This window comes from Amia ocellicauda, chromosome 11 (genome assembly GCF_036373705.1).
Source record: "Amia ocellicauda isolate fAmiCal2 chromosome 11, fAmiCal2.hap1, whole genome shotgun sequence".
Taxonomy (NCBI): Eukaryota; Metazoa; Chordata; class Actinopteri; order Amiiformes; family Amiidae; genus Amia; species Amia ocellicauda.
In genome coordinates, this window is record NC_089860.1 from 20,468,593 (window position 1) to 20,486,851 (window position 18,259).

At 36.6% G+C, this 18,259-nt stretch overlaps 1 protein-coding gene across 1 annotated transcript in view; it reads left to right on the forward strand.

Moving 5' to 3' along the window:
* The window catches only part of kctd16b (potassium channel tetramerization domain containing 16b), a 57,596-nt gene extending 41,232 nt beyond the window's left edge, over nucleotides 1-16,364 (forward strand). The window contains exon 2 of the mRNA XM_066716295.1: nucleotides 15,913-16,364. Within this exon, the coding sequence (XP_066572392.1) occupies nucleotides 15,913-16,364 (452 nt within the window). The remainder of the gene's footprint in view (nucleotides 1-15,912) is intronic.
* The last annotated feature ends 1,895 nt before the right edge of the window (nucleotides 16,365-18,259 follow it).

The window sequence follows — 18,259 nt, forward strand, 5'->3', positions numbered from 1 at the left end:
CAGAAAAAATATGTCTGTGAAAATGGCTACTGGGGGAAAGGTTTACAGCTGAAGGGATAGGTTAAGAGAAGAATGAAAAACGTGTCAGGTCTCTGTCCACTGATGGTTTCAGTTATCTGTGTTTGTTCAACATTTCTTTTTTTCAGCTTTTTTCAGATTTCTCATTTAGCAAAATCTTTCAGATTGGCTCAGGATGGAAATGTCATGCTGTTTTGCTGAGTGGTACAAGAAAGCCATGAAAAACATTATTTTACATTATTTATTAAAGTTGGCATACATTAGACCAGCAAAGAAACAACAAAGATGTAATATTTCACAAGGAATAGTATAACCATGTATACATATATATATATACAGGGCTGGAAATTAAGCTCGCCTCAGGCAAGTAGTTTACATTTCAGGCAAGTCTAATTTCAGGATCACTAGTCCATCAGAGCCGCGATTTATTTAATGGAGTGTATTGTGTAGAATGAGACGTGAGCGAAAATGATGATCAGCCCCTGATAATCAGTACACCTTATAAAGAGGCGGGGTTCATTAACCTAGTTGAATGACAGCTGGCTAGTCGAATCTCTAGCATGGCAATCATTTTAGAGTGCTGTAGAACGAAGTATGGCAAGCCAAATTATCATTTAGAGATATCTCTAAATGAATTTCAAGATATCTTCAATTATTTAAAGATATCTCTAAATCATTTAAATATGTATTTAAATCATTTAGATATCTGCAAACCATTTAAAGATATCTAATAAGGTGCTTTTTAAAGATATATCTAAATGATCTGAAGATATCTTTAAATGATTTAGAGATATCTGCAAATCATTTTGAGATATCTTTAAATGACTTCTGTTCATTTAGAGATATTTGCAAATCATTTCAAGATATCTTCAAATGACTTCCTGTATTTTGGCTGAGGTTATCACTTCCTGTTTCCTCATTCAGTTACATAGAAATTAACAGGAGTTAAAATGAAGTGATAGTCTCAGCTTTCATGGGATACCAAACACTTGGCAAACAACACAACAGTGAAGAGTACACGTGGAATTAAATACTTTTGACCGGTAGTGTAACACCGGTGTCCATTCAAGCTTTCTATGGTCTTGTACCTTCGACCAGAATGAAGCGGAGAGAACAATTTATTCCCAGAATGGTTTGGGTCTTGGAGTATGGCAAGAGCATTGGTGTGGCAATGAGCAGTGTTTATGTATGTAAATACGTACATCCTTCACAGATGTGAGGTCAGCTCCAATGATCTTTTGTGCACTGTATATGTTCTTTTATATGCAGTATTTAAATAATATTAAAAATATTTTTTTGTGTAATACCTTGTATTCTCATAATATTACTTTGCCAATTTACACTTGTTGGGATATTCTTTGGTCACTTACAGTTACAAAATTGTCCTCTCATTCTAAGTGGTTATATAATATTGTGCATTAGAATATATTTATAGTAGTTATATTGTTGTGTCATTGATTCAAATACTGCTACTCACAGACTAACTTAACATGAATACTGGGAATGTTAAGGAAACTTATATAGAAAACATTAATTTAAACCACTAGTCCTATTTGTAACTCTGTAAATAGAGTTACAAACAGGGCTAGTAACACTTCAGCTGGCTAGTGCCAAAAATCCTTAAGATCCACCCCTGTATATATATACACAACATAAAACTACCAAACAGGTGCTGACCATTAGGCACATAACCTTGTTTTGGCCATCTCGTCTGACTCCAAGCATACGTCCTATTTGAGAGACTAAAGACGGTAGCATTGCAGAGACAGTCAGAGAGCAATGCGTCCTGTGACAACTGGTCTGAGTTACTGTGAGATTCTGCAGACCCCGAGACAAACAGGAACTGGGGAAACATCTATGTAGTTCAAAACATCCAGCTCTAAAAACAGTATTGTTTTTTTTCTTCTCCCTCTCTTTCTTTTATTCTTACACTGTCAATGTAATTTTACAGCGTAAGCACTCCGGAATTATAAGCACTTTGTTGAATTCTCAGTGCTCCAACCCAGCAAACCATAGGGGCCGGGTTTGATGTTGTTTGTCAGTTCAAAGTGAGTGCAGTATGAAGAGGCTGACATCCGAAACTTTTAAAATAAGATGGCAATATTGAGGAGATCTTCAGGAACTGCAGAAAGACAGCTTCTGACAAGCAATCCCCAATTATTTTATTTTTTTTTATTTACAGTCTTGGAAAGGAAAATTAGAAACATTTCCACTGTTCTAATTTTAAACACCCCTGCCTAACAGGAAGAGATATTAGTCTACTGTCTACCGTACTATACTCTGTAAACCCCTGAAGCCAAAACATATGTAATCAAACTGAAGAAAAATATTTTAATTGTTCAAAAGCCAACATGTATTTAGTAGAGTATCTGAGAGTGGAGGTACTGTAATTCAGTGTCAGAGCCCAGTGGACCATAGTTTGATAAATAACAGGGTGAAACATCTTTGAACCTTACAGTAGTTTAAGTATATTCAGTTATATATTCACAGAGGAACTAACATTAATGTTTAAGCAATGCTGACTGGTTCAGAAAATCACTTAGACCATTCTTCATTTGTGACCACGAGGATGTCCAAACTGAGCGCTTATGTTCTCAATCTGAAAGATGATATTGATTCATTCAGCTTCAAAAACAAACACAAAAACTCACCCAATTAGACCCAATATTTAGTTTGAATAAAAAAGTATCCTTATGCAGCACACACACACACACACACACACACACATAAATGCTATTTATACCCCTACTCACATTCATAAACACTTGGTTTAATTATCTGTGAATTAGCATACTGTTTTCAAATTTTGAGGTGCGCACCCATATATCATCATATGAATTTGTTAAGAATCCTCAAAGTTACTTCCTCATTTACATAGCTTACACTGTTTATAATGAGCCACGGAGGAATCGTGCAATTGGTTTAAAGACTTCTCCAAGCACACTTTGAATCTCAAGCTACACTTGCATTCTGTGCAGAAGGGGCCTTCATGTTTAAAACAGCTACCTTGTGCCGAATAGCTACAAGGCAAAAACGTTTTTTTTAATTCTTCCAGTGCTTATTCATTCTTAATGACTTGACACCGCATCTGCAGTGGAGTTCAGGTGTCCACATGCAAAAGCTACGCCTCGTATATTTTCCCAATGGAAAACACTCTTCAAAGTAGATAACACGTGTACAATTGTGTGCTGTCAGCTAAAGCCGTGTTCATGCTTGGTTCAATCATACAATGACTTAAGTAGCCTGGGAAGGATTAGGGCAGTGAGTTCAATATAATTTAATAAATGTGGGGACATAAGTGTTGTTTTTTTAATCTGATCATGTATACATTGTGCCTGCTTCAGTAAGCACAGGGATTTAGACAAGCCTAAATGAGACAAGGTACATTTTTGGAACAAGGTACCCAGGAAAGTGATACTGCAAACATTTTCTTCCCAAACATGTTCTTAAATGGTTATACAACTGAATGACATGCATATGAAACAACACTTCCTCAATTCACATGCTCACACAAACAGATGTAAGAGACCCCTTTACCTTTACTGATTAACTATAATGTGACCTTTACTAGCTTGTCTTAGATTGGGAATGGGCAGCTCTAGTCCTGATATGGAATTACATCAGGGGAAGTGGGATGTACTTTAATACACTGGGTCTATGTTTTGAAGGCTATTTAAACCTGACCCTAGCCGTTTTTACATTGCGTTTACATTTCGGATTCAGACTAGGGTAAAGTTTTGTTTTGGACTTACCTGGTTACCTAGTAAACCTAAACTATAATTAGTGTTAGGGTTGAGTTTGTATTGGGTATAACAAAATGGTGTAGTTTTAAATGCTGGTGTTGGCTATGCATGGGTTCTGTCTATTTACATATTAACCTGAACCCAGCTCTAGCCAACAAATATCAAGTTATGGCCGATCCTCCTCTCGTCCCATACTGTGTGTGTGTTTTTGGTTGTATATATCACCATCACCATCACCATTATTGATCCAATGCTGGAATGAAGCCTCCCGAAGACACTTCCACTTCTACAGCTTCTCTTTTCCATGTCATGCCTGCAAGGTTTATGAGTTAATCTTCACATGTTTTCGGTGGTGGTCTTTTTTCATGTCTTGGGATCGATTTGGTAGCTTATTTTGTCCATCTTTGATCTGTTCTTTTTGCATTATTATTATTTTTTTCATTTACACATCCTACTCCACAACCTCCAAGTGGAAAACAAATCTAGGAATTTTTAGAACATTTGTAAAAAATAATAACTCGTATAGCTTGGTTGGATAACTGTCCAACCCCATGTAATAGCAATCCTACATTAACTCAGGTGTATGCAATCAAGTGAAGTGACCTTGGAAAAAAGGGTAAATGTAAATATGCTCAATGTCTGAGCTTTTCCAGGGTGTCCTACAATTGTTACAACATACCATATTACTTTTACCCAGCTAGGTATTTACTGGGGCAATCTAAGTAAAGTGCCTTGCTCAACAGCAGTGCCCCCCACCTGGGATTGAACCCACAACCCTTCACGGCAGAGTCCAGAGAACTAACCACTGCTCTAATAATAATAATAATAATAATAATAATAATAATAATAATAATAATAATAATAATAATAATAATAATAATAATAATAATAATAATAATAATAATAATAATAATAATATAGCTTTTGTTACTGCCTCTCCTTTTCATTTCCCTTGACAAGAGGGCAGAAATAGTGAGGGCAGCTGGACTTTTACATGTCAGGTGGACTAATTGGCTAGATTAAAGATGGAGTCTGCAGGGCAGCACGACTTCAGTAGGTTTTCAACACCTACTTTGGGGACAGATCCATTATATGAAAAAATGATTCACCTCATTGGTATGATTGATGCCAGCAGATACAATTTCCACTGTTCCCACCTTCATATGCCCTTTGAGAAAAGGATCTGAGACCTGGCAGAAAGGGAAAACCAGAAGAAGGCACCTCTACAGTGGCAAAAGGAAATGTGCACATCCGCTTTTATTTTGTCTTACAAAATGCCGATGCTTTTTATGCTCTGTTGTTTACGTTGTTAGTAAAACTGCACTTGCAAAGATTTCAAAGTTTTTCCCCTGTAGTTGCTCTTGTTGTTTGTTTGTTTGTTTCCCTAGCTCAGCTACTGTCACATTCTTTATCACACTTTGCAATCTATCACAGCAACAGCAGCAATTGCAGTGTCAGGACTTTCCGCCCATGGCAATACAGATAAAGAAATAAAACTGCCAGTGCCAATGCCAATATGTGTAGCTTCATAAGCATCTTTGGCTGATCTCAAATAGATGACATAAATTGGAGATTTTCAGTGTAGCAGGAGTAGAATGGAGCCGAGCTGAATAACGATAGCAATCTGAGAAAGTTCCGATGTCAACAAGCAGATGCTGTTGTTTGTGGATTATTTTACAGGCCATGCAGGCAATATAATTTTTTATCCTCATTAAAACACTGCCAGCTACCAGAGTAAATCTTGTGGCTTATGTATTGCAATTATTTCATAGTTCCCTTCTTTCCTTAGTTGTGTCACTAATGTGGGCAGAGGTCATTCTCCAGGTTGACACAGTAACATTAGGCCTCCCGCTGTATGAAATCAGGTCCACGGGGTTAAGTCCTAGAGAATATTTTCTCATTTGCTGACACATGACAGCAGAGAGCACAAGCTATTCTGATTTATTGGTTTAAGACACTTCCTCAAAATAACACAGCATAACGGCCACTCCTCATTATAGTCAAGTGGGTAACAGTGTCCCACCGAGCTGCAAGGTCACAGAAGTATGAAAGCTAAAGAAGTGACAAGAAGTTTAATTACCTGCACAGTTTAGTTGTGGAATTCACGCTTATTGTCCTGCACTATGTCAGCAGCAGTATTTGGGACTGCAAATACATACCCAAAGACAGCTCTTTACAACGTATTTAATAAGGTGTAGACCTATTGTAGGGCTTAATGGCTGTTGAAATCCTATTCATATATTGTTTCAGGAATGTTGTTCAATGAGAGGGACTGGTCTCTGCAGACCTGTCCCGATTCTCCATTCCAGTTCCTTGCAGAAGTGTTGTATGGGATTGAGGTCAGAACTCTGAGTGGGCCTTCAAAATCAAATCTGCTTTTATCTCCTTGCACCACTGTCTCACACACCCAGATTTTTAACATGGCTTGATTGTATTAATAGTCTTAGAGGCCCTCAAAAGAAAATTCAGTTAATGCAGATAGTACACTGTTGTCCTAAATCTCACGAACCAAACTGACAATCATGTTGTCCATAGCAAAAACTACATACAGATTACCATCACTGGCAAGCAAAGTCTCATTACTTTTTTATTTATTTGGCATATGTCATACTTATAATAATTTAAAAAGTATTAAATACAAACAAACATATGTGGCAGGCACCTTGGCAGATACAAAATTATTTCCTCACACAATTTTTATTTTTCTATAATGTTAATATTCTGATAACACTTTAGGGGGTAATAAAGTCAGTTGGTATAACCTGCATTTGTTTCAAAGGTAGTGCAAATTGATTCAGAAAAACTTAACTTGGGCAAAGCATTGAGTGTCTACCTTGAGTATGAGCTTGTTACATTTTGCCGGTTAAGGTCTAAAAGATGCTCATTTTGAACCTCACATTGAGAAATAATTAATTACCTGGACTGAACAAATAGTACTCCAGTACCTGTGAGTTTACTGTTTCAATTATAACTGCTGCAGTGTTGGATTAAAAATCCGCCAACATAAAAAGCAAACCAAGCACACAAACAAACAAAAATTCTAATAACAACAGATAAACATAATTATTTCCAATAAAGGCTAAGTTATTTGAGCTTTACAAAGGCCACCTTTTCTTACTTTCATTAAGGTTTAAGAATGTATCAATCGCACCAATTATTTACCCCAGCATTGTGAAATAAAACAGTGAGGTTTCAACTAACTCTACCCTCATTAAAATGATTTAGTTTGTTTTCATTCAATGGTTCTTATGAATTCAGATCTGCCAGCACATTAAGAGTGCACAGCAGTTTGTACTGTACAGGTACTTAGTTCTGGGCTGCTCTCCATTAATGCAGTTTGAAACTGTGCCTGGAGGTACAATGAGAAAAAAATATATTGCCATTAATGGTGAGTAAAAACAGGAAAATGATTGGCAACTGATTTAAAGAAAATGTACAAAACAATAAATACTGCACTACCTTAAAAGGTTCTTTAATATCTTGAACTGCATACTGGAGTGCACAATTAGGCACCATGTTTTTTCAGCATTGTAGAGAGTGTGGGTTTCAGTGGGAGTCAGAACAATACTAAGCCTAGATTTCTTTGACTTTCTGGTCCCACAGTTATTGTGGGAGGATATAGAAAAAGCAGAGCTGTTGATACACTCTGCATTTACTGCTTTATGAAGATAAAATAATATGGATCAACATACAGAGGTTCTGAAACAAATATGATTTCATGTTTATTTCATTATTAGTTAGTATCATCATGATTATTAGTATCATCATACCAATGAGGTGAATTAGTATTATTTCATACATACTTTTTTATGTACCTGCACCTTTTCTGGGTAGCTCATATGCTATAACATTTCCATATATATATATATATATATATATACAGAATGACCTACATGCCCCATCTAACCTAACATAAACCACATTGCTTAAAACTAAAATATGCAGCCACCAGAAGACAGCAGCAGAGACTTGCTTTTCTGTCTCATTAGGAATATTATTGCAAATCTGTTATCCCTGCCGAAGGCAGCGGAATATAGTTACAACCCCACTGCTCTGTTCATTTACCATGACCTCATCTGCAATTCAACATGAATGGAATAGGGGAAAGCAAATATCAAGCTTGGGATATGTATTTCAGTCTCTCAACTTTTGTTATTATATTCTATTATTATTATTATTATTATTATTATTATTATTATTATTATTATTATTATTATTATTTGTGTGTGGGCAAAAGGATAGTACTAGTTACTATCTATAAGGCTATAAGGTTTAAACAGATTTAATATAAAGGTTATACTGGTGTTTATTTCTATCCTTTTAAATATGTCTGATAATTATTTGTGAATATAAATTGCATAGCAAGAATCTCCAGGCAAGGAGAAGCTCTAGATATCCAATAATGTATGTGTTATTCTCATACATAGGTACAGTAATATTAAGCACTAATGATATCATCTTAGGAAGCTCAGCTCCTAGGTGACAGAACCACAGGGAAATGCTGAAGGTGGAAAAGCGGCAGACAGCAGAGACAATGTTTCCATCGATACACGTATGAAACTCCTGCAGCTCCTTTGCTATGCAACAACGTACAGGTCCCTGGCACCTGCACGGTTTAATCGAGTGAGACAGCTTCACCCCTAGTGCCCCTTGCCACACTGCAGCTAACCTATGTGCTGTATACATTCTTCTTGGAATGGCAATAAAGCTTGAAAGCATTTCGGATTGACATGTATCCCCACGTGCTGTAAGCTTCGCTGTCTTGGGTAACAATAACCCCCTAGTCCCAGGAAAATGGTTAATAGCCTGAACAAGTTGCAGCTGCATGTTAGCTATGCTGGTCTGCACTGCAGCTGTAGCTGAGAGAGTTCAAGCCCGGGCTCGTCCCAGGAAACTGTATTCGATTATGTAGTCGGCCATGAAATTAAAATAGTTTCCATAGTATCTTCAAAACTCAAAATGTTTTTTTTTCTCTATTATAGAATAGTGGGAAGCTTGGATGAAATGCTGGGGCCTTGACTTCACTGAAGTGGGCTGTATGTTATGGTTGCTACAGTGTACTGTAATTCATAATTCCTTGCTTTTTCCACTATTGTCTTAATCAAGATAAGCCCATGTCAAATTGGTTGTTTGAACTGAAATTCTTTAACTGTAAACCACTGAAGAGCTGAACAACCAGAGATATGGGTTGCTGTCAAAAATACTTTGGAATTCCTTGCATATTTGCAACTCACAGATTCAGGTAAACAACTGTGGTGGTCATAACACTGTGAGATAGTTGTCCTTTTTAAAAGCGTTGTAATGGAAAAAGGTTACCAGGAGGTCTAACTCCTCCATGTGAAGCCAAGTGCATCGCTTGGAATGTTACTATAGTAACACAAGAACAGATAAGTATGAAAACTCCTCAGACCAGAAAACTTGGCCTCACAAGCCCTGCCCTTCTGCTACAGAGCCAATCTGCGAAATCATTTCTCCTTCGTCTTTCAGAAATGAATTAAAAACAGCCATGTTCCATAGAGGCTGAGTGCCACGACTGCTTTTATAAATACATTGCAGTATTTCTGGGGTATTTAGATTAATGCTGTCCACAAACATTCCACTGCCTCTGAGCTGACCTTGTCAACTGAATCATTCCAAAAGCAATCATCTGCATCTCTCACTGACCCAACCACTGATTGATTGTCCAAGAGAGAGAAAGACAGATAAGTAGATAAGAAAACAGTTGTATGTGCTCAAACTGATAAGAATAGATCAGAGGGCTGCATTGATTGGATCGTGCCATGTAGAGAAGAAGGCAGGATTCCATCAGGAGGTTACCGGCGTCCGGCTTCAGCCGAGGGGGATCCCTATGTTCGCCTCGACACGGCAGACCTCGGAGATCTCCCTGATCATTATACGGAAGTGAGAAATTTGAGCTCCCAGAGCGGAGCACGCCACAAGAGTTACCATTGAGGGTCCCTCGTGGACAAATTATGGGAACGAATAAAGACAGGTTCTGAGCCGTGTTTCTCACAGGAGCCTTAACATGACATTATCTCTTCTCCCTGCTGGCTTGACAGGCATACAGCTACCACCTGACATGACAAAGAGAGGCTGACTGCAAGGGGACTTGTGATGTCAGAAGTGAATAAATAACTTAGTCCTGCCAGATACAGATTCCTTGCTTATCTATCATGAGCACGGTCCTCAGTCCTTCCACGTCCTGTCATGGTAGGTTTAGTCAGACTGGCTCAGCCTTTGTTAGGCATCTGGAATTCACGGCAGAATTAACAACCAAACAAATAAATAAATAAATCATGGCCCAGCTCTCTAGAATGGCTTTTGACCCCATCCATAGGAACTATTACAATTCTAAACGTGTTCTGAAATCTGTGTTCTTCATGACGTCATTCGTGTAATTATTGTTGTCTTACTAGTTAAGACATGTTGGCAATAATAAAACAAAGCTCTGGCTTTCATTTATTTTCCTTTTTAATTGTTCTTCTGAGATGTGTCCAACAGCGCAACGATGCCAGAAACACGTGCGAAGATAAGAGTGGTTTTGTGAGCAGCATGTCAGCAATTTGCCTGTAAAAACAGGAGAGAAAAACATACAGAGATACAGAAATATGAGTTTGATTCAAAAGTATTATTATTATTATTGTCATCAAGACAATTTAATGGATGAACTGCTGGTTCTCGGCATTCGTCTCAGTTCGTGAGCTTTGCTTTTCATGTAAAATGAGCAAGGAATTCATCAATCTGCTCCTTTTCTCTCCCAGAGTTTTGCATTAAACATGTAATACTAAAGATAGAGTCCAGATAATGGAAATGATTCTGGGTAACTGGAAAAAAGACAAAATGGTAATGATATATAATGCACTGAGTTTTCTCATTGGCTAAAGTTGATGGTGTGAGGAAACAGAAGAATTTCAATTACTGTGTGACCACAAAGACCGAACTAGGACTGAAGAGAGAAAATATTTTAATCTAAATATATATTAATGTTAAATAAAAAAACAGATGGTAGCAAGGAAATAAGCCAAATGTGTAATGCATCGGCACTGAATTCAGTAAATTGTCATTGTTCCAGTAAATTGTCAGTGTTCCACAGAAATGAAGGTAGATTTCCTATTATGAGAAGTATCTGATGATTACAGTGAGTTTATTTAGAAAAAGAATCCATGCAGTGAAAATACTTAGATTAAATAAAGGAAGTTGACTTTTCTTTTTAACAGAAAGATGCAAATGAGAACAGGACAGTGGAAACAAATGAACATCAGTGGATCTGGGGTTTGTCTTGCAGATGTACAAGTTCAGGACTCCAAGAAAAATTGCAGCTACTCCAAAGCATCACTTTAATATTTAACTAAACATCTGATCAACCTCAATGTATACCTTGCCTGAGAAAAGAAAACAAACGAAAAGAAAGGTGTTTTGTCTCCCCTCCCTTTGAAATACGGCCAGTTTTCCATTTTCAATACCTCAGTTCAGGGTTGGCAGCCCTTCACTGAACCCTGCAGTGTTCTGGGATAACTGAGGACCACATTATACAGGCCCTCAGAGATTCACAGTGGATCGAGTGCAATTGTGGAACACAAACAATAGGGCTCAAGTGCTGACGTGTGGAAGACATTAGGGAAAATCAAGATTCAGTTGGAAATTCTGTCACTCAGTATTATATTTCTTCCTTTAAGAAGAGTTATTACACCAACCTTTTCTCTACTTGTAATCAGTTACCAGTATATTAAAGCTAAAATAAATACAATATTTACTATGGATTTATTTATCTAATCTCTTTTGAATTTTACTTTTTTCCTGATTTTACTTCATGGATACTTTTGTTTACAGTGAAAAGCAAGAGCCAAATCGTAACTTCTAACCACCCACCAATCACAAAATAAATTTATAATTTGTTTGACAGCAGACTTTCTACATTACCCTGTCACCAAAAATGCTTCCATAAGTATTATATGTATTGGTGTCCTTTTTCCTGGTTGGGTTCCATAAATACTCAGATAAACACAGTGGACAGTGTCATTATTTTTTACACTGTACTGAAAAACACTGCAGGAATTTGTATTAAAGGCTCTGCTGGCAAAGTTGATTCTACAACATGCAATTTCATTCATGGCATTTGTCACTGCTGTTTAGGTATACCTTGGTAATTTTATTTAGACAAGAAAATTGGCTGCAGACAGCTTTAGCTATATTACAGAGTCAGAGCCTATTTTTCAAAACACCAATTAGGACGAGCTGGCTCATCGATCAAGGAACCTTTTATATACTGAGTGTCATAAATTAATGTAGGGCCTGGTGTATGAAAGAAAGCAAAAGCTTTAGTAAAAACTGCTCTCTCCATGTAACTTATTTTCCCACCGCTGCCAAACACAAAAAAAGTTTGTTTTATTGTTTTCTTTCATGTATTTAAAGTTTTAAAGTTGTTTTAATGAATCAGTGAATGTAAAAGTTTAAAATTGATTTAAAATGTACTCACTACATTAGCAAGTTATTTCCAGCAAATATACTCATCATCGAACACAATTCCAGAAACTATTAAACACATACTTTTAAAGACAAAACTCAATATTTATTATAAGACATATCGAACAGATCCCATTTAAAGCATCCATTTAAAGAGCCAGAGTAATGCATACAGACACGGACACCTATATATTTATCAATCAAGTAAGACCTTCAGCTTCAGTTTCTGAATCCCTGCAGTTCTTGTAGCAGTTAAAAAAATAAGGGTGTTGACTCCACTTAGAGGTAATTAGAAGGAATAAAACAAAACATGTGGCATAATTTTCATAGGAACTCTAATTACTTTAAATTATGTAGGTAGTAATAAAAAGCTTTGCTAGGAATTACTGGTTTGGAAAAAAACAACAACAACTAAACAAACAAACATCAAATTACAAGCCCAGCACAGACTTGAGCATTTGAGTCACGTCCAATGCACAAATCCATTTTGCCTTTCTGGTGTCATTTATTTTGTTGTCAGACTGGTTTAATAAAGTGAGCAGTCTCAAATTATGTAGCAAATGGAGGATAGCACACTTCAAGTAAATGACATAAAAAAGTAAAATAAATAAATAAACAAATAAATACATGTAATAATAAAAGTGTAACGGTAGAGGTCACCGACAAAATAATTGATTTTAATCTTCTGAAATACAGCACTACTGGGACAAGACAAGAGTAATATATCTAACAATAAACAGCTGTGCTGGTGGGGAAAAATAGTCATGGCTGCAAAGCAATAGCCATCATTATTAATAAGATCAAAAAGAATTGTATGAAAATATATACTGTGGTATAAATTATACACAACGCTATTAATACTAGTACTACAGAACAAAGGAATATCTAATACTTTTCTAAACATAATTCCTCATAGCCAGTGCTAATGTTGAATGGCTGAGTTTACCTTAAAATTGGATATTTTGCTTAAATGAAGGGGGGAGGGCACCTTCGTGCATTGGGATTTAGAAAAGAAAATAAAGATTTCCTTGAGACAGGCTATAACTGGTTTTTGAACAATAGGGAACTGATTTTGATTACATTTGGTAGAGGTGGTAATTAAAACGAAACCTTATGCCAGAGAAAAACTGGAAATTATACCTAGAGGGACAGCTATAGGGGCATGAGCATACAACAAAACAAAATAAATAATCATGATACAAAATAGCCCGGGGATTCATGTTTATGCTCTAGACATGATTACAAACTGAAAGGATGAGAAATAATACCGGGCCCTGACCAGAAAGTGAAACATGAAAACGGTCTTGGTCTTTACCCAGAAAATAATTATTGTTTTATTTCTGGGTTACTGAAAAAAGTACATGAATTCCGAGTGAAAGAAGAAGATGCATGTAAAACTATTCAGCTGCTTTGAATTGTGTTTTTTTTTTTATTTCTTCAGAAGTTATTTTAAATGTCAGAATCTCCTTGGTGAAAAATACCTCAGTCCATATGCAACAAGTCTGTCCTTTATTCAATAATTTAAGCAGAACCTTTGAAATGGTCCTAAAAGTCCGCCAGTCATTTAACCGGGTTTGGATATATATTCCTTTCAAATTCCATGTTTCAAGGTGCATATCCATTCCTAATGGTTGTAGCTGTAACAAACACTTTTGACTTTTCACATGTAAACAGCAACATGTCTGTGTAGCTAATTGATTCATTAAAGCATAGAATAATTTAAAGATTTTAAAATGACTGTAGATGTATGTATTATGTACTTATCAGCTAAAGAGTTGCTGCCTAACCTTTACCCCCAACATGAGTCCTTTCAACCGCATACAATTTCCAACTTTTTTTTTCAGTATACATAGTGAGATAACTTCCACTTCACACAACCTCTACACTGCAGTCACATGGGAGTACCTTAAAATCACAAATGACGTTCACACAACACATCCTGACAGTGTGTTTCCCCTTTTTAGCTTATTTGCTATTTGCTATCTTCATAGATTAACACAATAAGACATATTACATTGTCTATATAAGACAGACTGCAGTTATTTTCATATGACACAAACATATCCTGGAATTTAAACCAATTACAGGTTAAAGATAACTTCAAAGTCTCTTTAGCACAAATATCACAGTGTAACTTGCACCTGAATTGGCTTCTAATGGGATTCATCTGCAAAGAAGAATATACTGCACTTTGCTGATATAGTTGATTTGGGAAAGGGCAATTGCAAATAAAAATATTAACATTGGTTTTATTACTAAAATAGCATGATTGCAATTGAATGTGCTGTGTGTTTTAAGCATAATGGCTTCCAATAACAAAATCTGTACTTTTATGGATGCACAAAATATTGATATTGCAGATTTATGCTCACAAGTCTCAGCAATGCTATCCTTGCATGATGCTAACAGTGCCTCGTGATTTATACATAGGGCCAGATTAAATCAAAACTTTGACCTAATAGCAAACTACAAACCTGTACATCATAGTGGTTACATTTCTGATTAGAAGAAAGTGTCATCTTTCTAAAAATAAAGCCGCAACTGAGTACAGTTCTGTAGTTTTATATTAGCAGGTGGGTCAAGGTTTTGATTTAATCTGGCCTCTAGTCTGTTTTATTCACTAAACCCAGGATGCCGTCCACTGTGAAAAGCACTTTGTGACTCGATTAAACCCTTGTGCGTGTGTGTATGTGTGTGTGTGTGTATACATTTTATTTAATACATTTACCCATGTCACTTTTATATCAGATTAGCAGTTTTTTCTGAGAACAAAGCAACCTTTATTATTTTTTATTATAAATCTTTAAGTAACCCTTCGGCTATTGAAACATCAGAATTATGGATCACTGGGGACATCTTGTTTTGCCATAAATGTCAACTCAGTCCTTGAAAACAATCTGCCAGCGACATTTAACATAACACTCTTCATTTCATACCATTGGAATTAAATTGTACATCGTGTGCTTTTTCTTTGAATAAAAGATAAAAATAAATTGAGGTAAACATCTAACTTAGCATGATATGTTAACACATTTGAGGAATACATTATAATTCAGCTTATCAATTCAGTAGAGTGTAAAATGATATTTTATGTATTATTTTATAATGCTTACAAAGGAATTACATACATTAATATTGTATTTATTTGTTTTCTTACTAAATAGCTAGTTTACATAAGTGCATACATTACTGATATCTAAGGTACAATGTATAACAGATACCATAAAATGCACCATGGTTTTTACGTTGAGTACAATTTCAGATACAAAGACGTTTTGATTGATATGATCCTGAATTTAAAATATTTACAATGACAAAAATACAGTAATGTAAATATCTGGCAAATGTATGATGGCTGTGTTTGAAACACCATCTTGCAGATTTAATACTCTCTGCAGATGGCAAATGTCTGATAAATGTCAGATAAAATTACACTCCCGCACACCGTTCTTATCAGCAAACTAAATCAGCAAACCTGGTTCTCACAGGCACAGCAGCAAAGATTCCTGGGGAGTGGGATTTTTTATTCATGTATTTCACACCACCTGAATTACACAGATCACTAGCAAACTCAACCTAAATCACATTCTTTTCAGTCCCCTGTACGCCAACTTAGAAGTTACCACCATGTTCTACCAGCTTTAAGATGGCATGAATTTAATAACCACGTCATGTGATCTGTTTACAGGTGGCCCATCACGGTGGGCATCCCCCCACTGCGACTGTTGCTGTAAAAACAACAAAGGAGACCGGGAAGGGGAGAGCGGGACTTCCTTCAACGAACTCTCCACCTCCAGCTCGGAGAGTCAGTCGGAGGCCAGCTCTCCCCAGGAAACAGTGATTTGTGGTCCGGTGACTCGGCAGCCCAACATACAGACTCTGGACCGGCCGCTGAAGAAAGGTCCAGTGCAGCTGCTGCAGCAGTCCGAGCTCCGCAGGAAGAGTGACCTGCTGAGGACACTGACCAGCAGCTCCCGCGAGTCCAACGTCTGCAAAAAGAAGCCCGCGAAGGAAAAACTGACCATCGAGGAAGAGCTGGAGAAATGCATTGAGGATTTCCGCAAAATAAAAATCCCAGACAGGTTCCCAGAGAGGAAATATATGTGGCAGTCTGAACTTCTAAGAAAATACCACCTCTAAACACAACAAATTCAATAAACAAAACAAAGAAAAGAAAAACATATACACATACACATATACGTTTAAATGTACGTATGTATGCTACTGCCTCAGACACTGTCTCAAGCTTACATTCTTAGTAATATTTCTCTGTGGATATGGAATGCTTGAATAGCAACTGCATTTTTTTCACTTTGGAAATTACACTCACAGGGTATCTTGTTCCACATGAAAGCACAATTTATGGCTTTCATTTATCAGCTTTCTTTAATACAATCTATGTCTAGCACTAAAGGGCACAATGTAGGTGTGCAAGTTTACATAAGGCTTCCATATCCCCTACTTCTACTGCTAATTTATTACCATTTGTTGGTTTATTTATTTCATTATTTTGGTACCCCTCCCTTTTACTGCATGTCAGTAGCGACAAGAGATATGTAACTATTCAGATACCATCGTGGTCTATGATAAATGTACACCCTCTATAAATAACTCATCTTGTCCCAACCATGCATTTTCTAAAAATATAAGCTGCTTATGTGAAATTGATGGCTGCTGCATATTCACCATTTTTGTAGAATGATGAAGGGTGAATTGTAAAAATGAATAATGTCTGTTATCACAGCCTGGTGTGTGCAATTTGTGTATTTCCATGAGAGCTGGTAACAACCCTCATTTTACTCTTTTAAAAGCCTGCGAGGCAAGCATTGTCCCTTACAACAATTCCATAAAAATGAACAGCATAAAAACAACATTCATTCACACGTATGAGTGTTCTGAGGGTAGGCATCGATTACAAGCCCAATGTACCTTACACCCCAGAAGAGCAACGTTTTAATATCTACAACAGCTGTCTGAATAATACGATTGAATCAAATGAAAACATCCCGACAGAAGCAGTTCTGGTTTCAGTGAAATCATTCAGTGGGGGAGCAGTGGGGAAAGGGGCAAAGGTTAAAGACGTGGTGCACTAGAGATTAGATGAGAGAAGATCCAATTTGCGGTCAGGGACCTTGTGCAAATGTGTTAATTCTGAGGTGGTTAACCATGACAAGGGTTATGCCACTCTCTTCAGTATAAAGGGTATATAAAGGACACAGCTTCTTTAAAAATGCGTATTTTCAGCAAGCCTGCTTGTGCGCAGGTAAGATTGGAAAATTAAACTGAACATGCCCAAATTCTCAAAGGCCTGGTTGAAACTTTGTTGAAGCATATAGTGCAGCTTTGACTTTTACTCTTGAGCTGATGAATGATAAGACTGAAAAATAACTTCCATTTCAGCAGTTCTCGTAAGGGTCAAAGGATGACGATGTGAACAGAGATTCTCTGAATTATTTTTTTAAATGACAAGACTGTAAGAGACACTGCCTAATTTGTATGGACAGTTCAACTCACCCTTTGCCATGATAAGTACCTTAAATGCACTACAAGAATTTTGCCAGTGTGGTTATTGTATACATAATGTTTCTGACATGTTTACTACACTCTTGTTAGGGTAACTGGTATTAGACTGGAATTCAAATCCCTTTATTTTTCCAAAAGGTGTATAACTGTGTGTGACAGCACTGTCAGCTGTTGGGCGCTATTGGCAGGATTACGAGATGACTCTTAAAATTGTGAAACTTACTCATTGGGCAATGCAAGATGATGACAATATATATAAAAAAGCTATTAAAATAGATATTGAGTTTATTTATGTTATCTTTAGATTTATTTTACTCATACAATAAATACTATTATCTGCATTTAAATGCACTTTTGGAATCATTGTCATTCCACCCTATTATATTTATTTACCTTTTGCTGGACCTACTGAATACCGATGTAGTGATTCGAACTCTTGTGGAAACATGTTTGGTCGTGGTATAGTAAGCTTTAGTTTTGTGTAGTGTAAGAAATTGTTCAGTTTTTTCCCA